The 24,148-nt window shown below is 37.2% G+C and overlaps 2 protein-coding genes and 1 non-coding gene across 4 annotated transcripts; 1 reads left to right on the top strand and 2 right to left on the bottom strand.

Annotated features, from left to right (window-relative positions):
* Positions 1–2,703: 2,703 nt before the first annotated feature.
* LOC123531909 (failed axon connections homolog) lies at positions 2,704–13,490 on the bottom strand. The gene is made up of 6 exons (XM_045313209.2): positions 13,196–13,490; positions 7,357–7,489; positions 5,830–6,035; positions 4,192–4,391; positions 3,751–3,870; positions 2,704–3,167 (listed from the first exon to the last, which is right to left on the bottom strand). Exons 1-6 carry the CDS (start codon positions 13,315–13,317, stop codon positions 3,085–3,087), a joined length of 864 nt encoding a protein of 287 aa, XP_045169144.2. The 5' UTR covers positions 13,318–13,490; the 3' UTR covers positions 2,704–3,084.
* Positions 13,491–13,719: 229 nt separating this feature from the next.
* LOC123531747 (uncharacterized) lies at positions 13,720–23,880 on the top strand. Of its 2 annotated transcripts, XM_045312985.2 has the most exons (7): positions 13,720–13,841; positions 16,291–18,835; positions 19,262–19,337; positions 20,002–20,208; positions 20,906–21,082; positions 22,019–22,132; positions 22,748–23,880. In XM_045312985.2, the coding sequence occupies exons 2-7, from the start codon at positions 16,439–16,441 to the stop codon at positions 22,966–22,968; spliced, it is 3,192 nt and encodes a 1,063-aa protein (XP_045168920.2). In that variant the 5' UTR covers positions 13,720–13,841; positions 16,291–16,438; the 3' UTR covers positions 22,969–23,880. The 2 variants fall into 2 exon arrangements, with proteins under 2 accessions (XP_045168920.2, XP_053373533.1); XM_053517558.1 differs by lacking the exons at positions 22,019–22,132; positions 22,748–23,880 and having other exon boundaries at positions 20,941–21,073.
* Positions 19,854–19,927, bottom strand: Trnas-cga (transfer RNA serine (anticodon CGA)). The gene has a single exon. It is a non-coding gene; the product is annotated as a tRNA-Ser (tRNA).
* Positions 23,881–24,148: the final 268 nt, after the last annotated feature.

The following is a 24,148-nucleotide window of genomic DNA, read 5'->3' as shown; positions in this document are numbered from 1 at the left end:
TACTTATAACAGTTGAAACAGTATTCATTTCATTTACCAAAACCTTGTACTTTTTTGCAGGTAAATTTTATAATACCCCACCCACTTTTTTCTAATTTCAAAGTATGCGTCCCCTTAAGCAGTATTCAAATGAGTTGAAATCAATGATCCCGAAGGACCAGAAAATATAACAACACTGAGATGAAGACGGGGCGACTTTTTACGGCCGCCACACAACACTTAACACCCGCTGTTGTGAAGTAAATAAAATCTGGAAAGAAGATCCCTCGGGAGCACCGAAAACAAGACAAACAGTGAAAATTGCAGATTCGGTTTGATTTAGTCTGTTCATGAGCAGTAATGGAAAAAAGCCAAGCTGAGGTCTCATATACTAAAAAGACTGAGACCACCGGAATATTTTTCACGCTTAAGTGTATTTTTCGCATTGTATTTTTTACATCAGAACATTGACTTCAAAGGTATACCTTCAATATCTGGCAGAGAGAAACACATAAGCCTCAGCAGCTGGATATTAAAACACACTTGTAATGCGATTTTCGTTCCTGCCATGACTCGTATACCGGTGGGCTTTGGGGTGGCTGAAACGAATTGAGCACTGGCGTATATCTTAGGTCATAGCAGCCCGACTTACTAAGGCTTTCAATATCGTGTGACGTCCTCATTTACGTTGAGTCCTATGCGGATATCCCTGTGAAAGCTCTAAGTAATCACCCAGCACCATATCTCTTATTTTTCATATGCAGCGTATAGAAAACATTTGCTCTGTAAATATATGATTTTACTCCGAATTGATACCGTCACCCTGCCCTAACCAGTGCACTGAATCGGCCATGTAACCCCTCAAAATGTAGATCAGAACATTGACTTCAAAGACATACTTTCAATATCTGGCAGGGACAAACACATAAGCCACAGCAGCCGGACATTAAAACACACTTGTAATGCGATTTTCGTTCCTGCCATGACTCGTATACCGGTGGGCTTTGGGGTGGCTGAAACGAATTGAGCACTGGCGTATATCTTAGGTCATAGCAGCCCGACTTACTAAGGCTTTCAATATCGTGTGAGGTCCTCATTTACGTTGAGTCCTATGCGGATAAGCCCTGTGAAAGCTCTAAGTAATCACCCAGCACCGTATCTCTTATTTTTCATACGCAGCGTATAGAAAACATTTGCTCTGTAAATATATGATTTTTCTCCGAATTGATACCGTCACCCTGCCCTAACCAGTGCACCGAATCAGCGTATAGAAAACATTTGCTCTGTAAATATATGATTTTTCTCCGAATGATACCGTCACCCTGCCCTAACCAGTGCACCGAATCGGCCCTGTAACCCCTCAAGATGTAGATCAGAACATTGCCTTCAAAGGTATACCTTCAATATCGGGCAGGGACAAACACGTAAGCCACAGCAGCCGGACATTAAAACACACTTGTAATGCGATTTCCGTTCCTGCCATGACTCGTGTACCGGTAGGCTTTGGGGTGGCTGAAACGAACTGAGCACTGGCGTATATCTTGGGTCATAGCAGCCCAACTAACTAAGACTTTCAACATCGTGTGAGGGGATCATTTACGTTGAGTATTACGTATTACTATTTTGTCAACAATGCAGGTATTTACACGAAATTTCATATGTCGACATTTAAATAGGTATTGCAGCTAATTATTAATTTATTTTTGGTGACTTTTGGCCAAAGTAACCGCATTAAGCATTTTGTCCAATATTGGATGCTTTGCACGTGCAGTGCGTGTGCACCAACATGCACGTGTTCGTTTACAATTTTGGCATTACTGACGAAAGTCCAACTAGAAAAACACATATTATAGTAAAACTGACACAAGAGCAATGGGATCGAGCTGTCGGAATGTTGCTAGCTGGGACAAGTTTACGGCACGTGTGTTATTGTTTTTACAATTTCAATAAAAATTTTATGTTATTTGTGTGCAACTGTTACTTTGATGGTTATTTCCATTTGTAACCTTATATTCGTTTACAATAACATTCACTCGTTGGTAATCTACCATCCGCGCTCTTTTTCGAAATTTAACCAAAGTGCAATTCTTATAAAGGACCAATTTTGAATTTTGTTGTATAATTCCGACAGCCCAGACGCGTTGCTCTTGTGTCAATTTAGCAATGAAATGTGTTTTTCTAATAGGACTTTCGATAGTAATGCCAAAATTGTTCATTAACACGTGCATATTGGTGCACATGCCATGCCCGTGCAAAATATGCTAAATTGGCCAAAACGCCTAAAGCGGTTACTTTGGCGGTGAGTCGGTCAAAAATAAATCAATAATTAACTGCAGTACCTATTTAAATGTCGGCATGTGAAATTTCGTGTAAATACTTGCATTATTAACAAAATAGAGATACAATAAATACTGACCGATTAGGAATTTTGTTGAGTGTAATCCGTGGCTGAGCGGTTACGGTCAGCGAGTCCGCACTTTAGCTGCATGTTGGGAACATCGTTTAGGATATAAGAATATTTAATGCCATAAAGTAATTTAGTTGTCGGTGGTTCTACGTTGATACCCGACTGTGTATAAAATAATGTTCGGAGGGACACCTAGGGTCTTCCTCCAACATCACAAGTTGGACAGCCACCATTCACCATACATGTAGGCCTATGACTTAAACGGTTTCGGTCTGATGTAGAACCCAAACAAACACAAAAAGATTAACAACAATAAATTCATTCATGTATCTGTGTATATTGATGAAAGAAATACTCTTACTTTCAGAAACAAAATAAAATGTAAAATATCTATAAAATCTGTATCCTGTACACACAGTGTTTGCTTCCATGTTTCTTAATTAACGCGTTAATCCAAAGGTCTCACTGCCTAAACAGAGTGCGGAGTTGTTGTCGGAGCGGTCTTATTAAAATAAATTTAAGAAGATTCTGTTTAATGAATAGATAAATCTTAGTATGTTTCAGTGAGTTCTGTATAACTTCACGTTACGATATGGATACGACCAGACATATCTATGTATAATCCCATTCTGGCCAATAATGATCTCTAATTCTATTCAGGTATTTAACAGCATTCGATGGATACGACAAGACATATCTCAGTATATTGGCGATTCCCAGTCCGGCCAATACTGATCTCTAATTCTATCCAGGTATTTCACAACATCTGGTATCTCGCCTTCTGAAAAAAAAAAGAATTACTGCTCACTTAATAAAAACAGGTTCATTTACAGCTGAAGTGAAAATCTAGCTTGTATTTGTAAAATAGTAATTTTGTCGTTAAATAAAACCATTGACATGTGTTCAGATGCGAAGGAATTATATCACGCGGGCGTAGACCCAATGATATAATACTACGTATCTAAACAAGAAACAACGATTTTATTATAGATAAAAAGTATTTGTTATATAAAACAATGACTTTGTTCCAGGTAAAATCTTTACTATATTTATTTCGTTTCAAACATGATTTCAAGAATTTAAATACACCACCTATTTGTCGATTTTGTGTGGATTTCCTGTCCAGCGCGCCACTATGACGTTTGGCGCTAACACGTAATAACTGTGACCGAACGTGGTCCTGAGAAGTAATGAAATATTCAACACCCCCGTACTCTCTAGCACTGGCTTATGCCAAATTCTAGTATCATTCAGAAACACTGAATGAACTTTATGATTCCATTTTAAACATGCCAGTGTTGTAGTAAATGAAAATATAAGTTTTAATAGTCTGACAAAAACTCTAACAAAGAAGTTACAGTTACCAAGAAACAGCCTGGAGCCTGGACAAACAGACGGTGTAAGCCATCTCATTTGTGAAATAATACCAAAAGCGGCGCAATCTACAACGCCCATTTTGTCTCCCATGATAAATTTCTTGTCACCTGAATTAAAAAAGTATTTCATCTTGCTATAAAGGTGTTACTTTCTGGGCATGCCTCTTAAGTATCGGGTTTAACGACTGGTCCCTAACTATCAAGAAATATAAAGGAAATGTTGGTACTAGATTGTTCACCTGAGTTTCACAGCTGACTTAAACAATTTGAACAAACTTTTTGTAGGGTGTAAAAGCATTTATTTGAAATTATTTCAAAACCTGACAGGGTTTCTACTGCATTTAAGCACCTCTGATTCGCGGTGTGTTAAATACATCATGATAAAAAACCAATCATCAAACCATTTTGTAAAATAAAACACTTGATTACCTAAAACGTCTTCGAATTTTCGTAGATTGCTGACAGTCATTTCGTGGATTTCTTCTTTCGTATGGCGGCCAACACCAACGGTGTATGTCATATTACTGACCCACTTTTTTACGGCAGATTTCTCTTCCATAGGAAAGGGCGAGATTCCATCTCGAAATGTTTCATCAATGAATAAAACCCAGGCAGACTGCACGCTTAACCTATAATTTACATATAAACATAACCTTCACTGTTTGGAGTTAACTTTGTTTATCTAAATTAAACAACATTTACATCAAAGTAAAAGCATGATAACGGTCCAGAGCGACTCGTGTGAACAGAATCTCATATTGAAACAAACATGATTTAGTAGCAGAAGTTCTGAATGCGTAAGGTAATGTTCACTTTTGTTTAGTTAATGTTTCTTTGCCCAACAAGGCAATACAATAGGGTTATTATAACAGTAGCTTGATCTGGGATGCTGTATTCGGCTCGGGTGGATTTTGCTAGATCGGATGTCACGAGGCGCGCAAGCGCCGAGTGTGATCCGACCTTGCAAAATCCACGAGAGCCGAATACAAAGTCCCAGATCCGGCTACTGTAATAATGACCCTTTTATCATATACCTTTACCATTTTGATTCTTGTTTTGTTCTTAAACGAAATCTTCAATGTTTATCGATATTAAATAGAACTTAGTGGAGTTTTTATGTGCGCTATTTATAGAACTGTGTCAGGTCATGCAAATTAATGAAAATAGTCCGGCAGCATACAATACGGAAGGTACAATACGGAATGTAAAAGGTACAATACGGAATTTTTGTCTGTCTGTTCATATTTAATTGTGAAATACAAGCTGATTTTTTTACAGAATTTATATAGGTATATAATAAATGTATTTACCTGTCCTTGAAATGCGTATGGTAAAGCTTTTGCTTGTTTCGTAAATATTTTTGTACAGTACCCAAATATAGCAATACATGTATGCATCTGTCCTTGAACTACCCGAACTAAAGCTAGCTCTTGTCGATTTAAAGTATTTGTATACATACATGTATTTATCTTCCCTAGTATTGCCGAGGCTTAAACTTTCTCTAGTTAATTTATAACATCTGTATCAAACAAACCAATACGTTTGCATCTGTCATTGAATTGCCTAAGCTAAATATTTCTCTTTTTAATTTAAAACATGTTTATATCTGTACACATTTCATCTGCCCTAGTACTGCACAGGTTTATATGCTTTATCTTGCTTACTAAACAATGCTAAAAGTATCCGTAAAAGTAAAGGTAAAGGTCTTGTTTATTAAAGTGCCACCCCTATTGAAAGGGCCAGCCAAATTGGCTTATGAGACACCTTTATTGTGCGTACCAATTACCTCCCAACTCCTACCACTATGCCAGGCGCCAGGCGGATAGAAGTCGGTAACCATTCATTTAACTAGCTCGCGGCTCACGAACCGGCCTTTTCGGAACGAGTCCCATGACAAACATTCCCCGGACGAACGCTCCCCATGGGGCTCGAACCTTCGACCTCCCGATCACGAGGCGGACGCCTTAACCACTGGGCCACGGTGACCGGTATTGAACATACTAAAACATGTATTCATCATTTCTTGAAGAATGTTCTTGTTAAGTAAAAGTATCTTATCGAACATACCAATACATGTATTCCTCTATCCATTTCTGAACTGCCCAAGCTAAAGCTTTCTCTTGTTTAGTTAGGTGACTATCCATATCCACATTAAACTCTTTATTCAAGAATTCTATAATCATTTGCGAATCGCCCATTGTTACACCATTGTACTCAATCCAAGGCACTTTCTTTTTCGGACCGAGCTTGTAATTGTCTATGTTGATGTCTGACTAGAAAAACAGAATACAACTATTTATTAATAATTTAACCTTTCACCAAATGGACTTACAAATATGGTCACATTAAAAAATACCATACCTCTATTGAATGCACTTGTTTATATGTGGTACGATGAAAAAGATGTAAATTTAACGAGCGTAGCTCATTGAAATTATTTTTCACAACAGGGGTCTCCTTGGCGGAGTGGATACGATTGTTGACATTAAATCACTTGCCCTTCAAAAAGGTAGGTAAGAAACCTCGCCTGGCGTGTAGAACTATTTCACATGAGGAAGTCATCCAGCCGGGTATTGCTACCCATCGGGTATCATCCTTCACCATGTAAAGCTGGAAAATCGCAACATGGCATACAGACAAAAGCAATACATGTATACGAGAAAGAAACAAGAAATACATATAAAGAAACAAAATAAATGCATACTAGACCCACATTTCATATTTGAAAATATGAACAATTACTACACCAAGTGTATGTTGACTAAAAATTAAGTAGCTAATGTGCATTCATAGAACAAAGCATTACATTTAGAACAGTACACACTTAATTTATGTATATTGCTTAACACAGTAATATTGTGTACTACAGCGAAAACACCAGTTGGAAGTTTTTTAACAATCAACTGTTACTGCATATATCAGTGCACAATGTTGGGTAAAGATATTTAGTTATGAATGTAGCTCTTCATTCTCAATGAATATTCATATTTTAGTAATTTAAAAGTTAAATATATCTTATGAGGGTAAATATCTCTCCACCCTCTGCTTACGATGTGTGGCAAACCTCGTTCATAGACAAATCCCAATAACGGGTGGTTTCCTTACTTTCAAACTATGGTAGTGGTAGATGCACTTTGTATAAATATATAAAATAACATGCTACATATAACTAGTCTTACTCATTTGGCTTATCGGAATGACTTATTTTATGATCTGATATTTTTAGTTGTCATCCCTCTAACAGGACAGTGACAGTCAAAAGTTATCATGCTCATTGCTGTCCTGAAACGTCCTATTATTTGGACTAACATATATCAAGCCGACATGGCTTCATGCTTTCACATTACAGTAACCTCTTGCTAAATTTAATTGGCTATACTCGATTCTTATCCATTTACAAAATCTCAAGATGTTTCCGAAATTTATTTGGGTTTAAGTGATTATTTATTTTGTAGATTAAAATAATTTCGTAAAGATTTTCCCAACACAAAGTGCTTACCCTGCAATGAAATGTATTTTTTTTTTTTTTTTGAAAATATTATTATTACAATTAATTTACTTTTAAATATACATTCCGAAAAAGAATAAATGTACCTGATATGGTATCTTGTGAAATCTGAGATAAGTCTCCAGTTTGATCACAAAATGGCTAGTGTCTGGACCTGTCTTCCCTCTACCCAGTGGATGAAGAATAACAACATCCCTGGGGTAATCTATGCCACATATTCTGTAAAAAAATATGTCAGGGCTTTTCATCCTTATAACAGAGGCCTATATTAGACCACTTCCCAATCCAAAATATACTATTTTTCCCGCAATTGTGGCAGAGATATTTCCCAAAATGCACTTGGTAAGATTTCCCAAAATCTGGTTAAAATTTTGTTTACATTTTAGTATTTCCAGAGAAAACGTTTGTCTGGTATCAATTTTTTGTCACACTATAGCCTAACAGCGCACAGAACCACGTGATGCATTACCAGACTGAGTGTAATCCGTTATGTTCCATGGCTTGGATTTTAGTCCGTATTTCAGGGGAGATAAATTTAATTCGTCTTTCGATGTTTACTTCGTGTTGATTATTTTTCCCAAAATGGACAATTATCGCGCATTTTCCAACTTTGAAAGGCAATGGCCTCTTCCCAATTTCCTGATGAAAAGCCCTAATGTGTTTGGACGAAGCTATTTTGTAGCTATCTCCATACACATATTATAACACGATGAAAAACATATCTTCTTGATAATCAGAACCGGAGTGAAGATGAAGTTCCTCACATTAGATCTTCCTAAAGCGACTAACCCACACATTGTGAATTGTAATTTTTTTTTAAAAAGTATCACCGAAAGTCAAAATGACGCCACTGTTTCATATCTACATGAAACTAAATGGTTGGTAAGTTTCCAGTTTCCAGACTTACGGGAAAAATCGAGTTTTCGCAGTTTTTCTCACGCATCTTTATAAACCGTTACAACGCTTTATTTGGTAAACATTGGCTTTATTTCGTAAACATTTATATAAATATAGAATGAGACGCGACAGTATTTTATGACACTTATATCACGTGGGCAGCACACCATAAACTGTGCAGGCCTTTATTTTGCTTCTAAGAATAGACCGAATAAGTATCTATAGGTAGTATTGTGTCGTTTTTGATTAAAATACAAACAAAAACAATAAGTAGCATTCTCGTTTAAAGTGAGGATATGCGCTGGAAATCAACAGATGACTTCACAGCGTTACAGATAAAATTTGAAAAATAAAAAAGGTCAGACATGTCAGATGCAGCACTCGAACAATCAACACTGAGATTGGCAGGTAAACGATTTGTCCGCGCAGCTACTTGCACATGCGACGTAAGTTAAATTATGAAGTAATTTATCATGCAACTACTATGCAAACTGCAAAGTGCCTGATATCACTTGCCTTATATCTTATTTTGATATCAGGACATTGAACTGATATCAAAATTAAGCACCTCCTATATTGATGGACTAATTTTTACATCAGCTTCCCTCCACATCGAATTTATGCCACTTAAAGATCAATGTCTGATTTTATAAATTCTCACACCACCGATGTGTGGGTTAGTCGCTTTAAAGGATTAATAACATCATTCAGGATAGCCTGACAGTTTCGAAAACTCATTACAGTGCTTTAGGGTATAGCGGATAGCTAACTAATTTTTCCTGCATTCTAATTTAAAGAAAAATAATTTAGTAGTTTTTTTCTGTATATAAGACAGAAAACAGCTATTCTTTTCAAAACATTCAGCATTTAATAGAAATTCATGTGATTTTACTCTCCATGCTATTGTTTACATATGTGCTGGTTTGGGGTGTACATGATAGCTTTGGTCATTTTTTCCATTATTAGTTTAAAATTCACACCTAAACAACTTCTCAAGATTTTTTTACTATAAATCAGAATAATAATGTATTCTCTTTTCAAAAACATTCAGCTTTTTAAATTTCTATCAAATACTTTTCATTCACTGATGTTTTTTACACACACACTCATTTAGTCAGTAAAGGATAGCCTCGATTTTTATTTGATGACATATGAAAAATAACACAACAAGCAAACAGCCTACCATAGCTTTGTCAAAGACTTGTCAGTGGAGACAAGAATCCAAAGAAGCTCTATACTTACATTAAAGGCAAGAGATGTGACAGTAGTGGTATTGCACCTTTGAAAGCAGAGGGTATGACACACAGTGACCCAAGAACCAAGGCTACCATCCTGAACAAGCAGTTCTCAAGTGTCTTCACAACAGAAGATAAGTCAAGTATCCCACCAATGCAAGGCACAACTGGCCCAGACATGCACCAGTTCACAGTAGGAACTAACGGGGTCAGAAAGCTTCTGCTGGGCTTGAACACTCACAAAGCAGCCGGCCCAGACAACATCCCTATAAGATACTTGAAGGACTATGCAGATGAGATAGCCCCAGCCCTCACCCTGGTTTACCAGGCATCTCTCCAACAAGGTGAAGTTCCAGCAGATTGGAGAACAGCCAACGTGACACCTATATTCAAGAAGGGTGACCACAGTGTACCTGCCAACTACAGGCCCATATCACTTACCTCAGTCTGCTGTAAAATACTCGAACATGTCATACACAGCCAAATAATGGAGCATTTTGATCGGTATTCCATCCTAAGTGACGCACAACACGGCTTCAGAAAGAAACGATCAACAGACGGTCAGCTTCTTCTCACTCTCCAAGATCTCGCTAAGGCACTTGACGAGGGTGAGCAGGTTGATGCGGTACTCTTCGACTTCAGCAAAGCGTTTGACGTAGTCCCACATGAACGACTAGCCGCCAAGCTTCACCACTATGGAGTCCGGGGGAACGTGCTTAGCTGGATTCGTAGTTTCCTGAGCCACAGATCACAGCAGGTCTTGGTGGAAGGGTGCAAGTCTGACTCCACAGCTGTTACCTCTAGAGTCCCCAGGGATCCGTCTTAGGGCCCTTGCTTTTCCTCGCCTACATCAATGACCTACCTGATCAAGTCACATCCACCTCTCGCTTGTTTGCAGACGACAACCTCCTGTATAAGAAGATACGCTCCACATCAGATGCCATTTCTCTGCAGGAAGACCTAGACAAGCTGCAAAAGTGGGAGAAAGACTGGATGATGTCATTCAACCCAAGCAAGTGTGAGGTCATACGCATCACCAAAAAGAAAACACCTATCAAGACCAGTTACAACATCCATAGTAAAGACCTACAGATAGTACCGAATGGAAAGTACCTTGTTGTAAACCTGTCGGAGGATCTGTCCTGGAATATTCATGTATCAGCAACTTCGAAAAAGGCCAACAACTCATAGGCCTTCCTCAGACGCAACCTTGCTAGCTGCCCCAAGGACATAAAGGCACAAAGTTACCAGACACTAATGAGGCCGATACTCGAGTATGCCAGTACAGTCTGGGATCCACATACCCAAGCCAACATCAACCAACTTGAGGCTGTTCAACGACGTGCTGCAAGGTTTGTCAATGGAGACTATAGAACCACTAGCAGTACCAGCCAAATGCTGAAGGACCTCCATCGGCAACCCCTACAAGAGCGTCGATCACACTCTAAGCTGGTGATGGTTTACAGGGTAGTACATGAACTCGTTGACATCCCATGTACATACTATCATCCCTCAACTCTGAGCACCCGAGGCCACTCTCTGAAGTTCCTGGTACCCTTCTGCAGACTAGACATTTACCGGCACTCCTTCTTTCCCTCAGGCATACGACTGTGGAACAACCTACCAGAGCGCATCGCCACGGCCGACTCCTTAGAGGCCTTCAAGGGAGCGCTGGCCAACAAGCTGTAGAAGGATACTCAGATTTTATTGCTTTTAGCCTATGTACATATTTGCGCCACATTTTAACCTAAATTGTACGACGATGCCCCAGAGGGGATTTTGTACTGTACTGGAAGAAGACATAGGCGAAGGAGCAGGGGGGCCAGCGGGGGCCAGGCCCCCCCCCCCCCCCCAAAGCTAGGAGAGGGGGGGCCAAAGTATAGTTTGGGCCCCCGAATATTTTGGAAAAGAGATATAAATTGCAGTCTAATATAACATTTACTTAGCATCATATAATTCTTTTCAACCTGATTTCTGATTTGCATTTGGCCTTTCCTTGTATTCTGACTTGTCTCTTTCCGTAGTGTGAGAACTGAAATCTGTACGTGCCATGCCAAGAATTGTTTACATTTTATAAAAGTAATATATCATTGAGCGCAATCACTACAGTTCCGGTTTGAGCGTCTGCAAAATCAATGTAGGCCTAACTATTAAGCCTGTTTACGCATGTAAACATTATGTATTTTTTTTGTTTTTCATTGTCCATTCAAGGGAAATGATATTTCCACAACTTTATACCACAATTAGACAAATGCAGTGCTAATTGATTGTATGTCCAGGGCTTCAACAGAAGAATGTAAAAAAATGGCACACTTAATTAGAACAATACATAATATGACTGATTAAAAAGACAGTTCAGTGCCTAGTCGCATGTGTATCATCAGAATAACTCAATGATTGCTAAAACATAAAGGTTTGAGGGGGCCTATGGCCTGTACAAGGCTTTGAGGCTTTGTCACGAATAATGCACCGAGGATACCTTGCCGCTAACCCCCCCCCCCCCCCCCCACAAACCGCCGGTCGAAAAGGTTTGCCCCCCCACCCCCCTCCCAAAGTTAAACTCGCTCCTACGCCCATGGAAGAAGAAGAAGAATATTAAAATGTATGTCAGAATGTCTGTCTGCATGCCAGTAAAAGAATGATATGAAAATTTATACAATAATTCAAGTCTAAATGCAACATTTATCAACTTATCCCCTACTGGTTCGAGTCGTAAATTCGGCCAGGTCATAAATATTCGGCCACCCACTTTAAAGCTTTTTATCGAGCCAGATGCTTGAGAACGCACCTGTGTCATTCAAAGCACTTGCATTAGCAACAAAGTCGGCAAAAAACAAGTTGAGGTGAATAGAAAAAAGTTGTCCTTCCCTAAAGTTGTGTACTCTAAATAGCAAATATTTTGTCTCGCGGGTCGCGTGACGTCATTGCACGTGCTCGTTTATGCTGAGGCCCATCAAGGGTTAATTCAAATCTAAACTTTATAACACAAAAAGAACATGCGCCTACTAGCATAAAACACGTTAAAACCAAGTAAATGAATATATTATCCCTCAACGACATTGAATTTCCATGTCTACGTTGTTTTTTGTTTTTGTTTTTTCATGTTGACGTCATTTCCTTTTGAATTATCCGTTTTGGGGCCGTTATTCGTTTATGCTTTGCCACGGAACGCGCATATATAAAAAAGGTGTTATAACAGCACGTGAGCGCACTTTTACTCTCCTGTTAAAACTCCCCCGAAAAGCGACAAGAACAGCAGTTTTATGCTAGAATGTGTAATAAACAGTGACGTAAAAATTAAACTACGTCATGCTGGTGTGAGAAGGATGACAGGCACTTCTAAAATCTCTGATGGCAAATATTTCCCATGAGGTATGCTATTTAAATTGATTGCAGTTTGTTGTAGAAGGAATGATTTTGGCTGTAGCATCCATTTATTTGCAGGACAATGTTGAAAACATAACCAACTTTATGCTTAAAAGTGGCCGAATATTTACAACCTCTAGAAGGTAAAATGTGGAGGCTAAACCTGTCCCTTATTTTAAGCGCGGTTTTGTTGTTTACCATACTGTAAACGGCCGTTAATGATAACAATCAATGTTGCTTGTATTAAAGCACATATTGTAGAAATTTTGTATTAATCAGTTGTATAAAAAAAGAAATATTTATGAAAAACCGCAAAAAGTGGCCGAATTTATGACTCGAACCAGTATACCCTAAAGCACTGTATTGACAGTTTTAATCACCCGCCACTGACCCATGACGTTTTAAAAAAACGAACATCATTTTTCACCTGTTGTTCTTTACATTGCTGAACCGCTTTAGTAAAAATGCAGTAGCCCCAACAACTGTCGCTCCAGCCGCCAGGTACGCAGAATTTTTTCTGCAGAGTTCAGATATGCGTTCCATCAACATTTTACGGAATTATAACTCCCGATGATTTATTTCAATTTTGCTATCAGGAAACACAATCATGTTAACTGTAGTGCTACACAGACATTGCCAATTTAAAGATTTAGCACTGTAACGCAGATTTAAAGATTTATAAAAAGTACATTAAACAATGTTTATTTTTGGTGCAAATGGCCCGTGAGTAAAAAGGGAGGTAACTTATCGTGAATGACATTAAACGTAGACATAGGACCTATATATTATTGAATGGGCTTGTCGGTCAATAAAAAAAACTGTTGTCCGAGGTTCTAAGGGTATTTCATGACAATCAAAATTCCTTTTCATAGTGTTATTTTTATTTTTTACTAAGTAGATCTAGTCCAACTAAAATTTAGTTACAATACGTATACATTTACTTCCCTTTTTATAAAGTTTTCCATTTGTAAGAAGGAAAAAGATGTTTGAACATGCCGTCGAGCACATATTTATACAGTTGTTAGTCAATAATCAAGAAGGGTACCTCATTCTCGTTCATTAATCAACATCTGGTATGTAAATATCTAATTTATATATTCATTTATTACTACATATATGTATTAAAATTTACAGGTCAAAACGGAGCCATAAAATTAGAAAAATTCTTCAATGAAAAAACAGTTCTAACGCTTTAATCTTACTGATTTAAAAAAAATGACATCAGTAAAAGTATAATTTATTAGCTCTATACGGAAAAAAAGTTCGTTACCATTTTATCTATAATCAAATCATTGTATTTAGAACGTATTTTGTATCTGATTAAATTTTGTACTAAAAACATTCGACCCTTTTGTATTTTTATGACACAAAAATATTTGTAAAAAGAATTTGAAAAATGTGATATTGATAATATATTAATTAGAATCTGGTAAATAATAATATAGATTTACATACAATCTGAGCCGTGCCATGAGAAAACCAACATAGTGGGTTTGCGACCAGCATGGATCCAGACCAGCCTGCGCATCCGCGCAGTCTGGTCAGGATCCATGCTGTTCGCTAACAGTTTCTTCAATTCCAATAGGCTTTAAAAGCGAACAGCATGGATCCTGACCAGACTGCGCGGATGCGCAGGCTGGTCTGGATCCATGCTGGTCGCAAAGCCACTATGTTGGTTTTCCAATGGCACGGCTCATCTGTTGATTTATTATACAATTCAGTATTTGATTATAGCCTATAGATAAAGAACGAGCAATAATAGGACATTAAGGGACAGGTGCTAAGCTTAGTTAGTACTGCTATGAAGAACCAAGTATTGTGCCCTACCTGTTAGGCTGTTTTTTTTTGTTGTTGTTGTTTTTTTTTCTTATTCACAGATGATTTGTTATTCAAGCAGGATTATGATAATAATGTTATTAAAATTTTTAAAAGTTTCATTTTTATCTCTTCTCTTTTCATAGACTATTATTTTTCATGACAAATATACCAAACTATTCAGAACAAGTAGGACAGACATTCAGTAGCAGATGTATTTACTGTTTAAAACTAAAAGTTTAATCTTATCAAAAGTTAATCTAAAGATTAAGGTTAATTATTGTCGCAGAGCAACATGTGCTACAAACATCAGAACAATACATACCTCCGATCATTTTGCCTCCAGTTACAACCTGAGCTGCCAGTGCCATTTTATTTTTCCTGTCTTTGTTATATTGCAGTCAAGTCTCGAACCACGACTTCCCGCATTAAAAGCAAACACTGTACCATTGCTTTTGAAGCAGACTTGTATATGTAGTATGTACGATGTTTTTCCGTATTCTGTTTTGTAATTAAAAACAACTTCTGTTTCAAATATATTTTTTCTCCGTCTGTGTCATGATTTGTGTCTAGCATACTTTAAAGTATCTACTTTGTAAAAAAAACAAAAACAGATTAACTGACAAAGTATTTTTGGATGGTGGACTATGGACAGTAGCAATTTATGTATGTAAGGAATGGCACAATATATATTTCCAAACCAGATGACCTTTCCTATTTCATTTGAAGAATGCGATATATACATCATATATATTAATACGATTCCAATTTAAAATTAACTAATTTAATAGGGAAGGGCGGTATTAACCAGAGACTTTATTAGAACCTTTTTATTAGATCCTTTATTACAGGGAGTATTAACCAAAGACTTTATTAGAACCTTTATTTCAGAGAGTATTAACCAAAGACTTTATTAGAACCTTTATCAAAAGGAGTATTAACCAAAGACTTTATTAGAACCTTTATTACAGGGATAAAACTATTACATATGACGAAGTAGGTATATAGTGGGTTGGGTTTTGTATATTTCATTACCTCTCATGACCAGACCCAAGTCAAACTGAGTGTGCTATTCTTTTGCTTGGTTGTGTTCTATGCTTCCAGAGGCTCTTTCTGTAGATTTTATTCTCATTCTTTTTTACATGAACTTGTTATAATTGTAGGATTTATATAAATTATAGTTTTTAACACTCAACACCATTGTTCAATTAACTGATGCATATTAACATTAGATAATTATGCACTTAAGAAGACATTGAAGTTTATGAAATTTAAAATTAAACAATGTCAATCTGAAGTTCAATTTGTAGAATTTTGGAAAGTAAGTATTAATAATCTCTTGTGTTACATGTACCAGAACTGCATTTAGTTAGTGGCTACTTATCACTTTCGTCATTGTTTTTTTTTTTTTTTTTTTTTGTTTGGTTCATTGTTACATCGACACAGTTATAGGTCATATGGCGACTTTTCAGCTTTTGATGGAGAGGAAGACCGCAGGTGGGCATTATTTCAACAACTGACCTTCCGTAAGTCCTCACATAAAGAATGCAACACCCTGAGAGGGACTCGAACCAACATCGATGAGAGGCAAGTAATTCAAAGTCAGTGACCGTAACCACTTGGCCATGGAGGCCCCTCACTTTCATATATATTTTAAGACTTCAATCAACGTTTAAAACTAATTTACAATTGCTGTTTTTTTTACAGATTTGTTACACAACATTTGATGTTGCAGTATCAGCAAATGTGTGAGAACAATATACAATGTGTCCGATTGCTTGCAGTGTTTGAAAAAATACATAAACTGAGTCATTGAGACACAATTTAATAGCGCAGTTCAAAGTGCAACATAATCATGGGTAGAAAAAAGAAGCATTTTATTCAAAGTGTTCAACTACAGCTTGAATTTACACCTTTTGCATGTGGTCTATGTGAAGACAAATTTAAAAATATCAGAGAGTTTTATAAACATTTTGCTTTGCATAGAGAGGTTACTGTTGAACATTTTCATCTGTGTAAAGACAGTTTTAATGAAAGTGTTAAGGAAGAAATTGATAACCCCAGTCCGTTTGTATGCGACGGTTGTTATGTTGCATTTCCAACGGTTTGTCAACTTCATAAACATATGGAAAGTAGCTCTGAGATTGAGGAATATAAGATAGTCATTGAAAGTAGGAGGGCGTATTCTTTGCCTTCTCTCTGTGCAGACGCAACCACAAAGAATATAGAGATATCTTTACAAACACCACCGAAAAGTGATTTAACATTTGCTTCTTCAAATCTAACAGATGCAGAATCAGATACAGGCTCTGTCAAACTCGAAGTCGTTTCAGATATATATGAAGAGTTTGGCAAAACCTCACCAGAGGTAAATATAGACTCTCGTTTTCTTGAATGTGAAGAAATCAAAGACATTGGTAGTGGTTCAGATACTGCAAGTTTTGAAGATGCCAAGCTAGAAATACTGTCAACTGGTGGTGTAAAAGGTACAACGTTAGACCATGATATATGCAATGGAGAACGTGGTTTTACAAGTGGAGAATCCACATTTGGTAGTGGACTTAATGTCGATAAAGACAATTTCAATAATGCTGCCGAAAATAATGTTCAAATGAACATCATACAAGTTTCAGCGGATGAGCAGGAAATTGGAAAAAATGAAAATGATGTTACAGAGAAACATGAAACGTCTTCATGCGCTAATGATGGAACACCTGCTGCGGAAGAAAAAGTCATTGTTAATAATAGCAACAAGTTGAAGGAATATAATGATAATGAGAAAGGCTCGTGTTCTTCAGAAATCAGCGAGTCAATGTCCATTGATATAATGGTTGCTACTAAAGAAGAAATCAAAGAGCAATTAAAACAAGAAAAAGGCAGAAGTGAAGAAATTGGAAGGAAGCGAAGATTGGTCAGACATAGCAGACGCTCAAAATTGCACGGAAGAAGACCAAAAAGGGGAATTGCGCTGGTACCACGTGAATATATTAGACCTGCAACTCATAAATTATGTGGTGTTTGCAACAAACGCATTCGACTCACAGAATACGATGAGCATATGAAAACTGAACATCTTCAAGAGGAAGATCTGAATGACATTCATGAAAGTGAAGAATATGATGATCAAAGTGAAAATGTTATCAGACCACGACGGAAAAAGAATATCAATTTTGCACAGTATGCTGACAGTGATGTTGATTCGGGTGATGAAGATGCCGGGACAGTCTTTGAGCAGAACAATGAACGTGAAAGAAATTTTTTCCCAGTTGTAAAAAAGAAAAATACAAGAACTAAAGGAAACCTAAATAAGGACCCAACTATCAAATCAGAATGCGTAGGTAATGAGACAGATGCCAGAAATTTAGACCTTGGAGACGATATTAATAAAACCTTAATAGAAGAAAGTAAGGACGGCGACAGTAATGTTGGCTTATCCGGTCTAGATGCTGTTTTAGAGAAAGCTAACCATTCGTTAAATAAGGGAGATAAAAATGTTCAATTTCGAGTGTGTGGAATAAGTTACGTCATAACACCTCACAGATTATTGGTATACTGTCCACATTGTGGTCTAAAATTTGGTGTTAAATCATTCAAGTCGCATCTAAGACAGTTTCATTATTCTTTATATGATAGTGACAGAGAACTAAGATTACAGTTAGACACTGTGAGACGGAAGAGCAGGTTAATAAAAGTAGATCGTGTGGATAAGGTTACTTCAAAACCGAAGACTAAAAGTAGACAAACTCCTGAAAAAATAATATCGGTTTTCATGACAAAGAAACAGAAAGAAGCTTTCCGCAGGAATGAGATTTATAGAAAAAACATAGACTATGATTGGGACTGCATACCGAAGAAGTCGAGGAAGAAGCCACAGACGTTTGAACAATACTATCGACCTTGCCCAATCTGTGGTGTCAGATTTAGAAACAATACGATACCTGAGCATTTAGAGTATCATAAAACTGAGGAAGGGAAAAGGAAGTACAGTCCACAGAATCTGATCAAATGTAAGCATTGTAGCAGAGTGTGCATGAAATCGACATTTGCCATTCACAAATGTCACAGAGACTTACTTAAAAAGAAGCGAGCGGAAGAAGAACGAAAGACAAGAGTTAAGCCAGGCCCGAAAAGAATTAGACAAATATTTGATGATGTTTATTTTGCGGATAAGCCTACAACAGTATCGCATTCCAGTAAGATGATATGTGAAGTTTGCGGAAAGGTCTTGGGCAAAGGACTCTCTTCTCTAAGGGTATATAACTGTTCTTTAATTACTAAGAGATGTACGCGGAAGTGTGGGCTTTTATAATGTTGTTAAGTAGTGCCGGTTGTACAAGAATTAAGAATATTTTAATTTTGACAAACTATAGACCAAAACATTTTGAAATTTCAAACCGTTGAAATCTACTTTAAGCAAGGGTACGTGCAATTTTGAATAGTTTATTTTCATCCGTAGGTATTTACTTCACATGCATGTGAACAAATTAATATCTCAACTTTGCTCTTTATTTTTTAACTGTCATGTTTAGATAATTATTAGATCTTTTGTTTTCCTTAATATTGTTTATCGTATTTTAAGTTTGTCTATCTGATTTTGACCCAGTTGTTAATATGCTGACTGTAACATACAGGAAATGACAGCTTAAGTGTTTTTAATTCCAATGTTGTTATATTTCAGGATCATATGATAGAAGCACATTCTGACGAGTTTCCATATCCTTGTGGTCAATGTGAAAAGAGGTTCAAACAGCAAAGTATGTTCTATAAATGCATGATAAATCATATCTAGACACAATTTTGTTACAGTACACAAAAAGCTTTTTTTCTTCTTTTTTTGATGTAGATATTAAACATGATTAGTAACGAAGTACGTTTTATCGTTACATATTCTTCATACAAGACTTTATACACTATATCGTTCAATTTTCTACTCTTCATTCAATTAACCTTCAGAATAATTACCGGTATATATGTATCTTGTAACAGTAACAGATTATATGATTCAGTGTATGTGTGTGTGTGTGTGTTCGGGTTTAACGTCTTTTTCAACAATTTTTCAGTCATATAAACGACGGTGTCTACTTGTAGCAGTGAGCACAATGCCCAACTTTATAGTGCTGCCTCACTAGAATATCACGCCGCAGACACGTGGCATGATACCCCACCCAGTCACATTATACTGACACCCGGCTGACCAGGCCTAGCACTATCCCCTTAATGCTGAGTACCAAGCGAGGAAGCTGCTAGTACCATTTTTTACGTCTTTGGTATGACGCGGCCGGGGATCGAACCCACGACCTCCCGCTCTCGAAGCGGACGCTCTACCACTAGGCTACCGATCGTCGCAAAATGGTAATACATGTACACCTAATAGCATTCGATCACATACATGTCCATTCGTGTCCTTTCTCTTTTCAGAACGTCTGGATTATCACGTTAAGCTCTATCATAGTGGAAAAAGTTTCCACTGTGACCAGTGCACGATGTCTTTTATAAGCCAAGGCCGCCTGAATGCACATTATGTGGTACACAACGATGAGCGAAACATTCCATGCCCACAGTGCGAGAAGACGTTCCGCCGTATGGCAAATCTAAGACTCCATAAGCGGTCTTTCCATGACAACGGTACATGGTTAAATTTGTCTTTAATTCACTTGGAATCTTTCTGAAAGTGTCTGTGAATTTTAATTGGTGCGATGTTATAACGAGAGTAGGTACAGTCGTCAGTAATATTTTCTCAAAGTAGTTTCCTGCACCAGTTTGCCTTTAATAATTTCGTAGGAATTATTGTTGGGTGTGCGTGCTTAAAATGTGCCAAGAATATAGGCCTCCACACAGCAATGTTTTTCATACCTAAATGGATTGACGGTCAAGCGAGTTAACATTAGACCGCGGGTCTCCCATAGAGTACCGTGCCGCTTAAACTTCTACGTATAGTTTTGTTTTCTCAGTGTTTCACAACGTTTTTTCAAGCTTCTGTGTCTTTTATCTGGTATCTCACATGACAACGTGGCACATAAGAGAGTTGTAACTAAAGGAGAATTTTGACCTCTTGGCCTCTAGAAGGCTTCGCTTGTAAGTAACGCCATAGCCATGTTAGTTTGTTAGATAACACACGGGTCATTGCGAGAGAAGCAATGAGAAATATCTAAAAATGAAAAATGGCCTTATTATACATGTATTATGATAATGGGATATTATTTTACAGTTAAATTTATGAAAAAGGTGTTTCTTTAAGCAGTACTAGTATATCTTATTGATTTACAAGAGCAATGTTGTTGAATTTTTATACATGTAACTTGTTTTTTACCATTGTAATTAGCTGCTCCTTTATTCCCATGTGATCTCTGTGAGAAGACTTTCACTAGGAAGTCCAACTTGAAAATCCACACTAATAAACATCACCTTGGAATTAAGTCCTGGATTTGTTGTTGGTCTGGGTGCGAGTATAGGACAACAGAAGCTGGATACTTGAGAAGGCACATGTGTGTACATACAGGTAAATATATAACTTATTCCATGTTTTTACGATTAAGGACCTGTAGTTGACCCGTACTGGCGATCAGCAAATTTCCTTTGATTACGTATTCTAATTAATAACCGGAGAATGCCGAAATCGCATAAATGAGCCGTGCCATGAGAAAACCAACGTAGTGCGTTTGCGACCAGCATGGATCCAGACCAGCCTGCGCATCTACGCGGTCTGGTCAGGATCCATGCTGTTCGCTTTCGAAGCCTATTGCAATTAGAGAAACCGTTAGCGAACAGCATGAATCCTGACCAGACTGTGCGAATGCGCCTGCTGGTCTTGATCCATGCTGGTCGCAAACGCACTATGTTGGTTTTCTCATGGCGTGGCTCATTTTTGCGATTTCTCCGGTTATTACAAAAACTGATATACTGTTTTGACCGAAGAACGCCGAAATCTCATTCGGAGGATACGTAATAGTACGAGAAATGCTGATTGTGTTTACGGGTCCATTACCTTAAATATATCAATGTATATTAGCTTAAGCCTGAGATAGTACTTGGGCACTGAAACGGTATCAAGGACTGTGTCCTGGCAGAAAATTGTTGAGATTCAAATAAATCGGGCGAATTGGGATTTTAAGAAAAACATTGACTGTTGTCAGTCTGGATTTGAACAAGATCTGTTATATTTCTGTTCGTGGAAACTGACACAGGTTTGTAAAGTCTGTCCTAAAATTAATACTCCGTTGCTAAGTTGCTAACAAAATTTGCAGTTTGTTCATAGTGTATCTCCAAAAGAATTATATAACTGAAGCGGAGACATGGATGGAAGCTTGTCCTACTTTTATTTGTTCTTTCATGATGTTGGAGTACCTTTGAGCCAGATCTAATTTTAAGAATAGATTTTGATACACAAAACAGCAAAGAAGTTGCGTTTCAAAACGATGTATATTGTATGTTACAGGGGAGAAACCAATGCCTTGTGATCATTGCGAGCAAAGATTTGTACAGAGACCAGAACTCTTGAAGCATTTGAAAAGTAAACACAAGATATACGAATTACCTCGCTCTAAGAAATGTAAGTTTGTAGTGGTTTTGTTTTATTAATTATAAAAGGCAACATACGTAAGTGAAGGAGGTGTTCTTAACAGTAACAAAAAATTCAAAAATATGTTCACTTTTTTCGGATGGTACATGTTGCAAGCTGATGACTGTCATTGCACCAGCCTAAACATTGTTGACACCTTGTAGGCTAATACTCCTCAAGACGTTACATTTGATACATGGTGCAATGCTGGGTGATTTTAGAAACTATATAATAATATGTTGGAAATAGAGACATTATACCAGTTATAATAGGTAGAAAACTTAAGTAATAAGTGCAGGTCATGCGCAAGTATGACTAGACTTGACCAGAGTTAGGTTATCGATATGTAATTCATACGTTGGCACTATTATGGAGATACAGCAGATGGGGTGCTTCGAAAACCCATTAGTAAGAAAAGATTTAGAATAACACCAACAACGGACACGCATAGAAAGCTTCGATAGGGTGACTGTTGCCACACAAATGTTCATATAATAGGTCATATACTGGCTGGTATTTAGTACAAAATTAAATCAGATACAGATACGTTCTAAATACATTGTTTTGATAAGATGGTAACGAACTCTTTTTTTTTTTCCGTTACAGCTCCATTGACCGTGAAGGCATATGAAAAGTATATCTATGTTGTTAACCCAGAGGAAAAAGGTGAACGTCAACTGAAATCCATAATGTTTCAAGCTGCAAATGAAACAAGTGAATGCAGTTTCATAAATTCAACTTTGCAAGTTCAGAGTAACGCAAAAACGCACCATCAAGATGAAAATGTGAGAAGTGATTTCAATACAAACTCCGAAAAGGGATCATAAATATTTTAAGCCCGTTTTAGTGACTTGTTGGTAGATATTAAGTTGAACTGAGTTTTTGGTTTCAAATGTATAGTACCTAGTTTCACAGTGACTTAAGTCTACCGTTCACAATTGCACCAGGTATGCCATGATGGCTATAGAAGTCACACCGCAGCGGTATATTAATCTCTAGGTTATGAATATCTGTATCTTGTCTTCGTAAACAAAGTCGTTAGCATGCATTGATCCAACAATGTCTGAAAAATTGTGCACCTGAAGGAAAACATGTTTTATATTTTCATACCGGCTTTATAACAACTTCCATTGTGAACAATATTTACCTTGTCTTTTTGCTCATACGTCTGCCATATACATATATAAAGCAGTTTTGTGGATCATTAGTTTGCAAGCGTAGGGAAACGTTTTGCTGTCGCTAAATATATAGTCAGTATAGAAAAGCTCTCAAACATTGTACTATCACTCCTATTTCTTGTTAGAAGTTCGATAGTGCATTCAGAAATTTACAATATATGTAGACAAAAGTTAACAAAATGGCTTTTTGTTATCTGATAATGTTTCCTGACTGTTGAAGTATGACCCCGACATACAGTGTTAAACTATAACCCCGACGTGCAATGCATTCAATCGAACCACTGTCTTAAAAAGCCTGATAACAAAACGACTTGACAGTTTCGTGAAAATCGGGTATATTTGAAACGGTTTAAGCAAAGATGAAATAGTTATTGGTCAATGTAACTTTAGTGAGAAAATGTGGTTTCCATGTCTCCTCAATTCTTAGTGGCGGGTAAACTTCAACCTATACGACATCGAAATATATTTGCTACTATTTTATTCTAGTTATAAATATTTCGTGAATTGTTGAGATCCATGTGTGATAAATATTGTTAAAAATAAACTTAACTAGTTTCCAAATTTTTCATTGTAATACATTACTGGCAGCCACTTTGGGGGTCAAAAGAATAGAAAGTGATTTCGATCACAAACCTTGGTCTTCTTAGTCCGACAGAAGTTGGTTTGACTAAAGTGACGTCATCGCATTACTCTAGTCAAACCATTCCGTCTCATTTACCGAACTCATATGTTATTCCAAGACTGTTATAATGGACTTGAAGTTATTATTGCAAACAAAACTCAAATGTTACGTACGAGTTGAACGTTACCAAAAGAAAATCATTCAACA

This window comes from Mercenaria mercenaria, chromosome 11 (genome assembly GCF_021730395.1).
Source record: "Mercenaria mercenaria strain notata chromosome 11, MADL_Memer_1, whole genome shotgun sequence".
Lineage (NCBI taxonomy): Eukaryota > Metazoa > Mollusca > Bivalvia > Venerida > Veneridae > Mercenaria > Mercenaria mercenaria.
The sequence above is the reverse complement of the archived record's forward strand: the minus strand, read 5'-3'. Positions and strand labels throughout refer to the sequence as shown.

Coding starts and splice junctions, on each gene's coding strand:
- LOC123531909 (XM_045313209.2), bottom strand. CDS start 13,317: ATGTTGATGGAACGCATATCTGAACTCTGCAGAAAAAATTCTGCGTAC. Junction 6,036..7,356: donor TTCACAAGATACCATATCAG/GTACATTTATTC, acceptor CTGTTTTTCTAG/TCAGACATCAACATAGACAA. Junction 3,168..3,750: donor AGGCTCCAGGCTGTTTCTTG/GTAACTGTAACT, acceptor TTTTTTTTTCAG/AAGGCGAGATACCAGATGTT.
- LOC123531747 (XM_045312985.2), top strand. CDS start 16,439: ATGGGTAGAAAAAAGAAGCATTTTATTCAAAGTGTTCAACTACAGCTT. Junction 20,209..20,905: donor GCGGTCTTTCCATGACAACG/GTACATGGTTAA, acceptor CATTGTAATTAG/CTGCTCCTTTATTCCCATGT. Junction 21,083..22,018: donor GCACATGTGTGTACATACAG/GTAAATATATAA, acceptor TGTATGTTACAG/GGGAGAAACCAATGCCTTGT.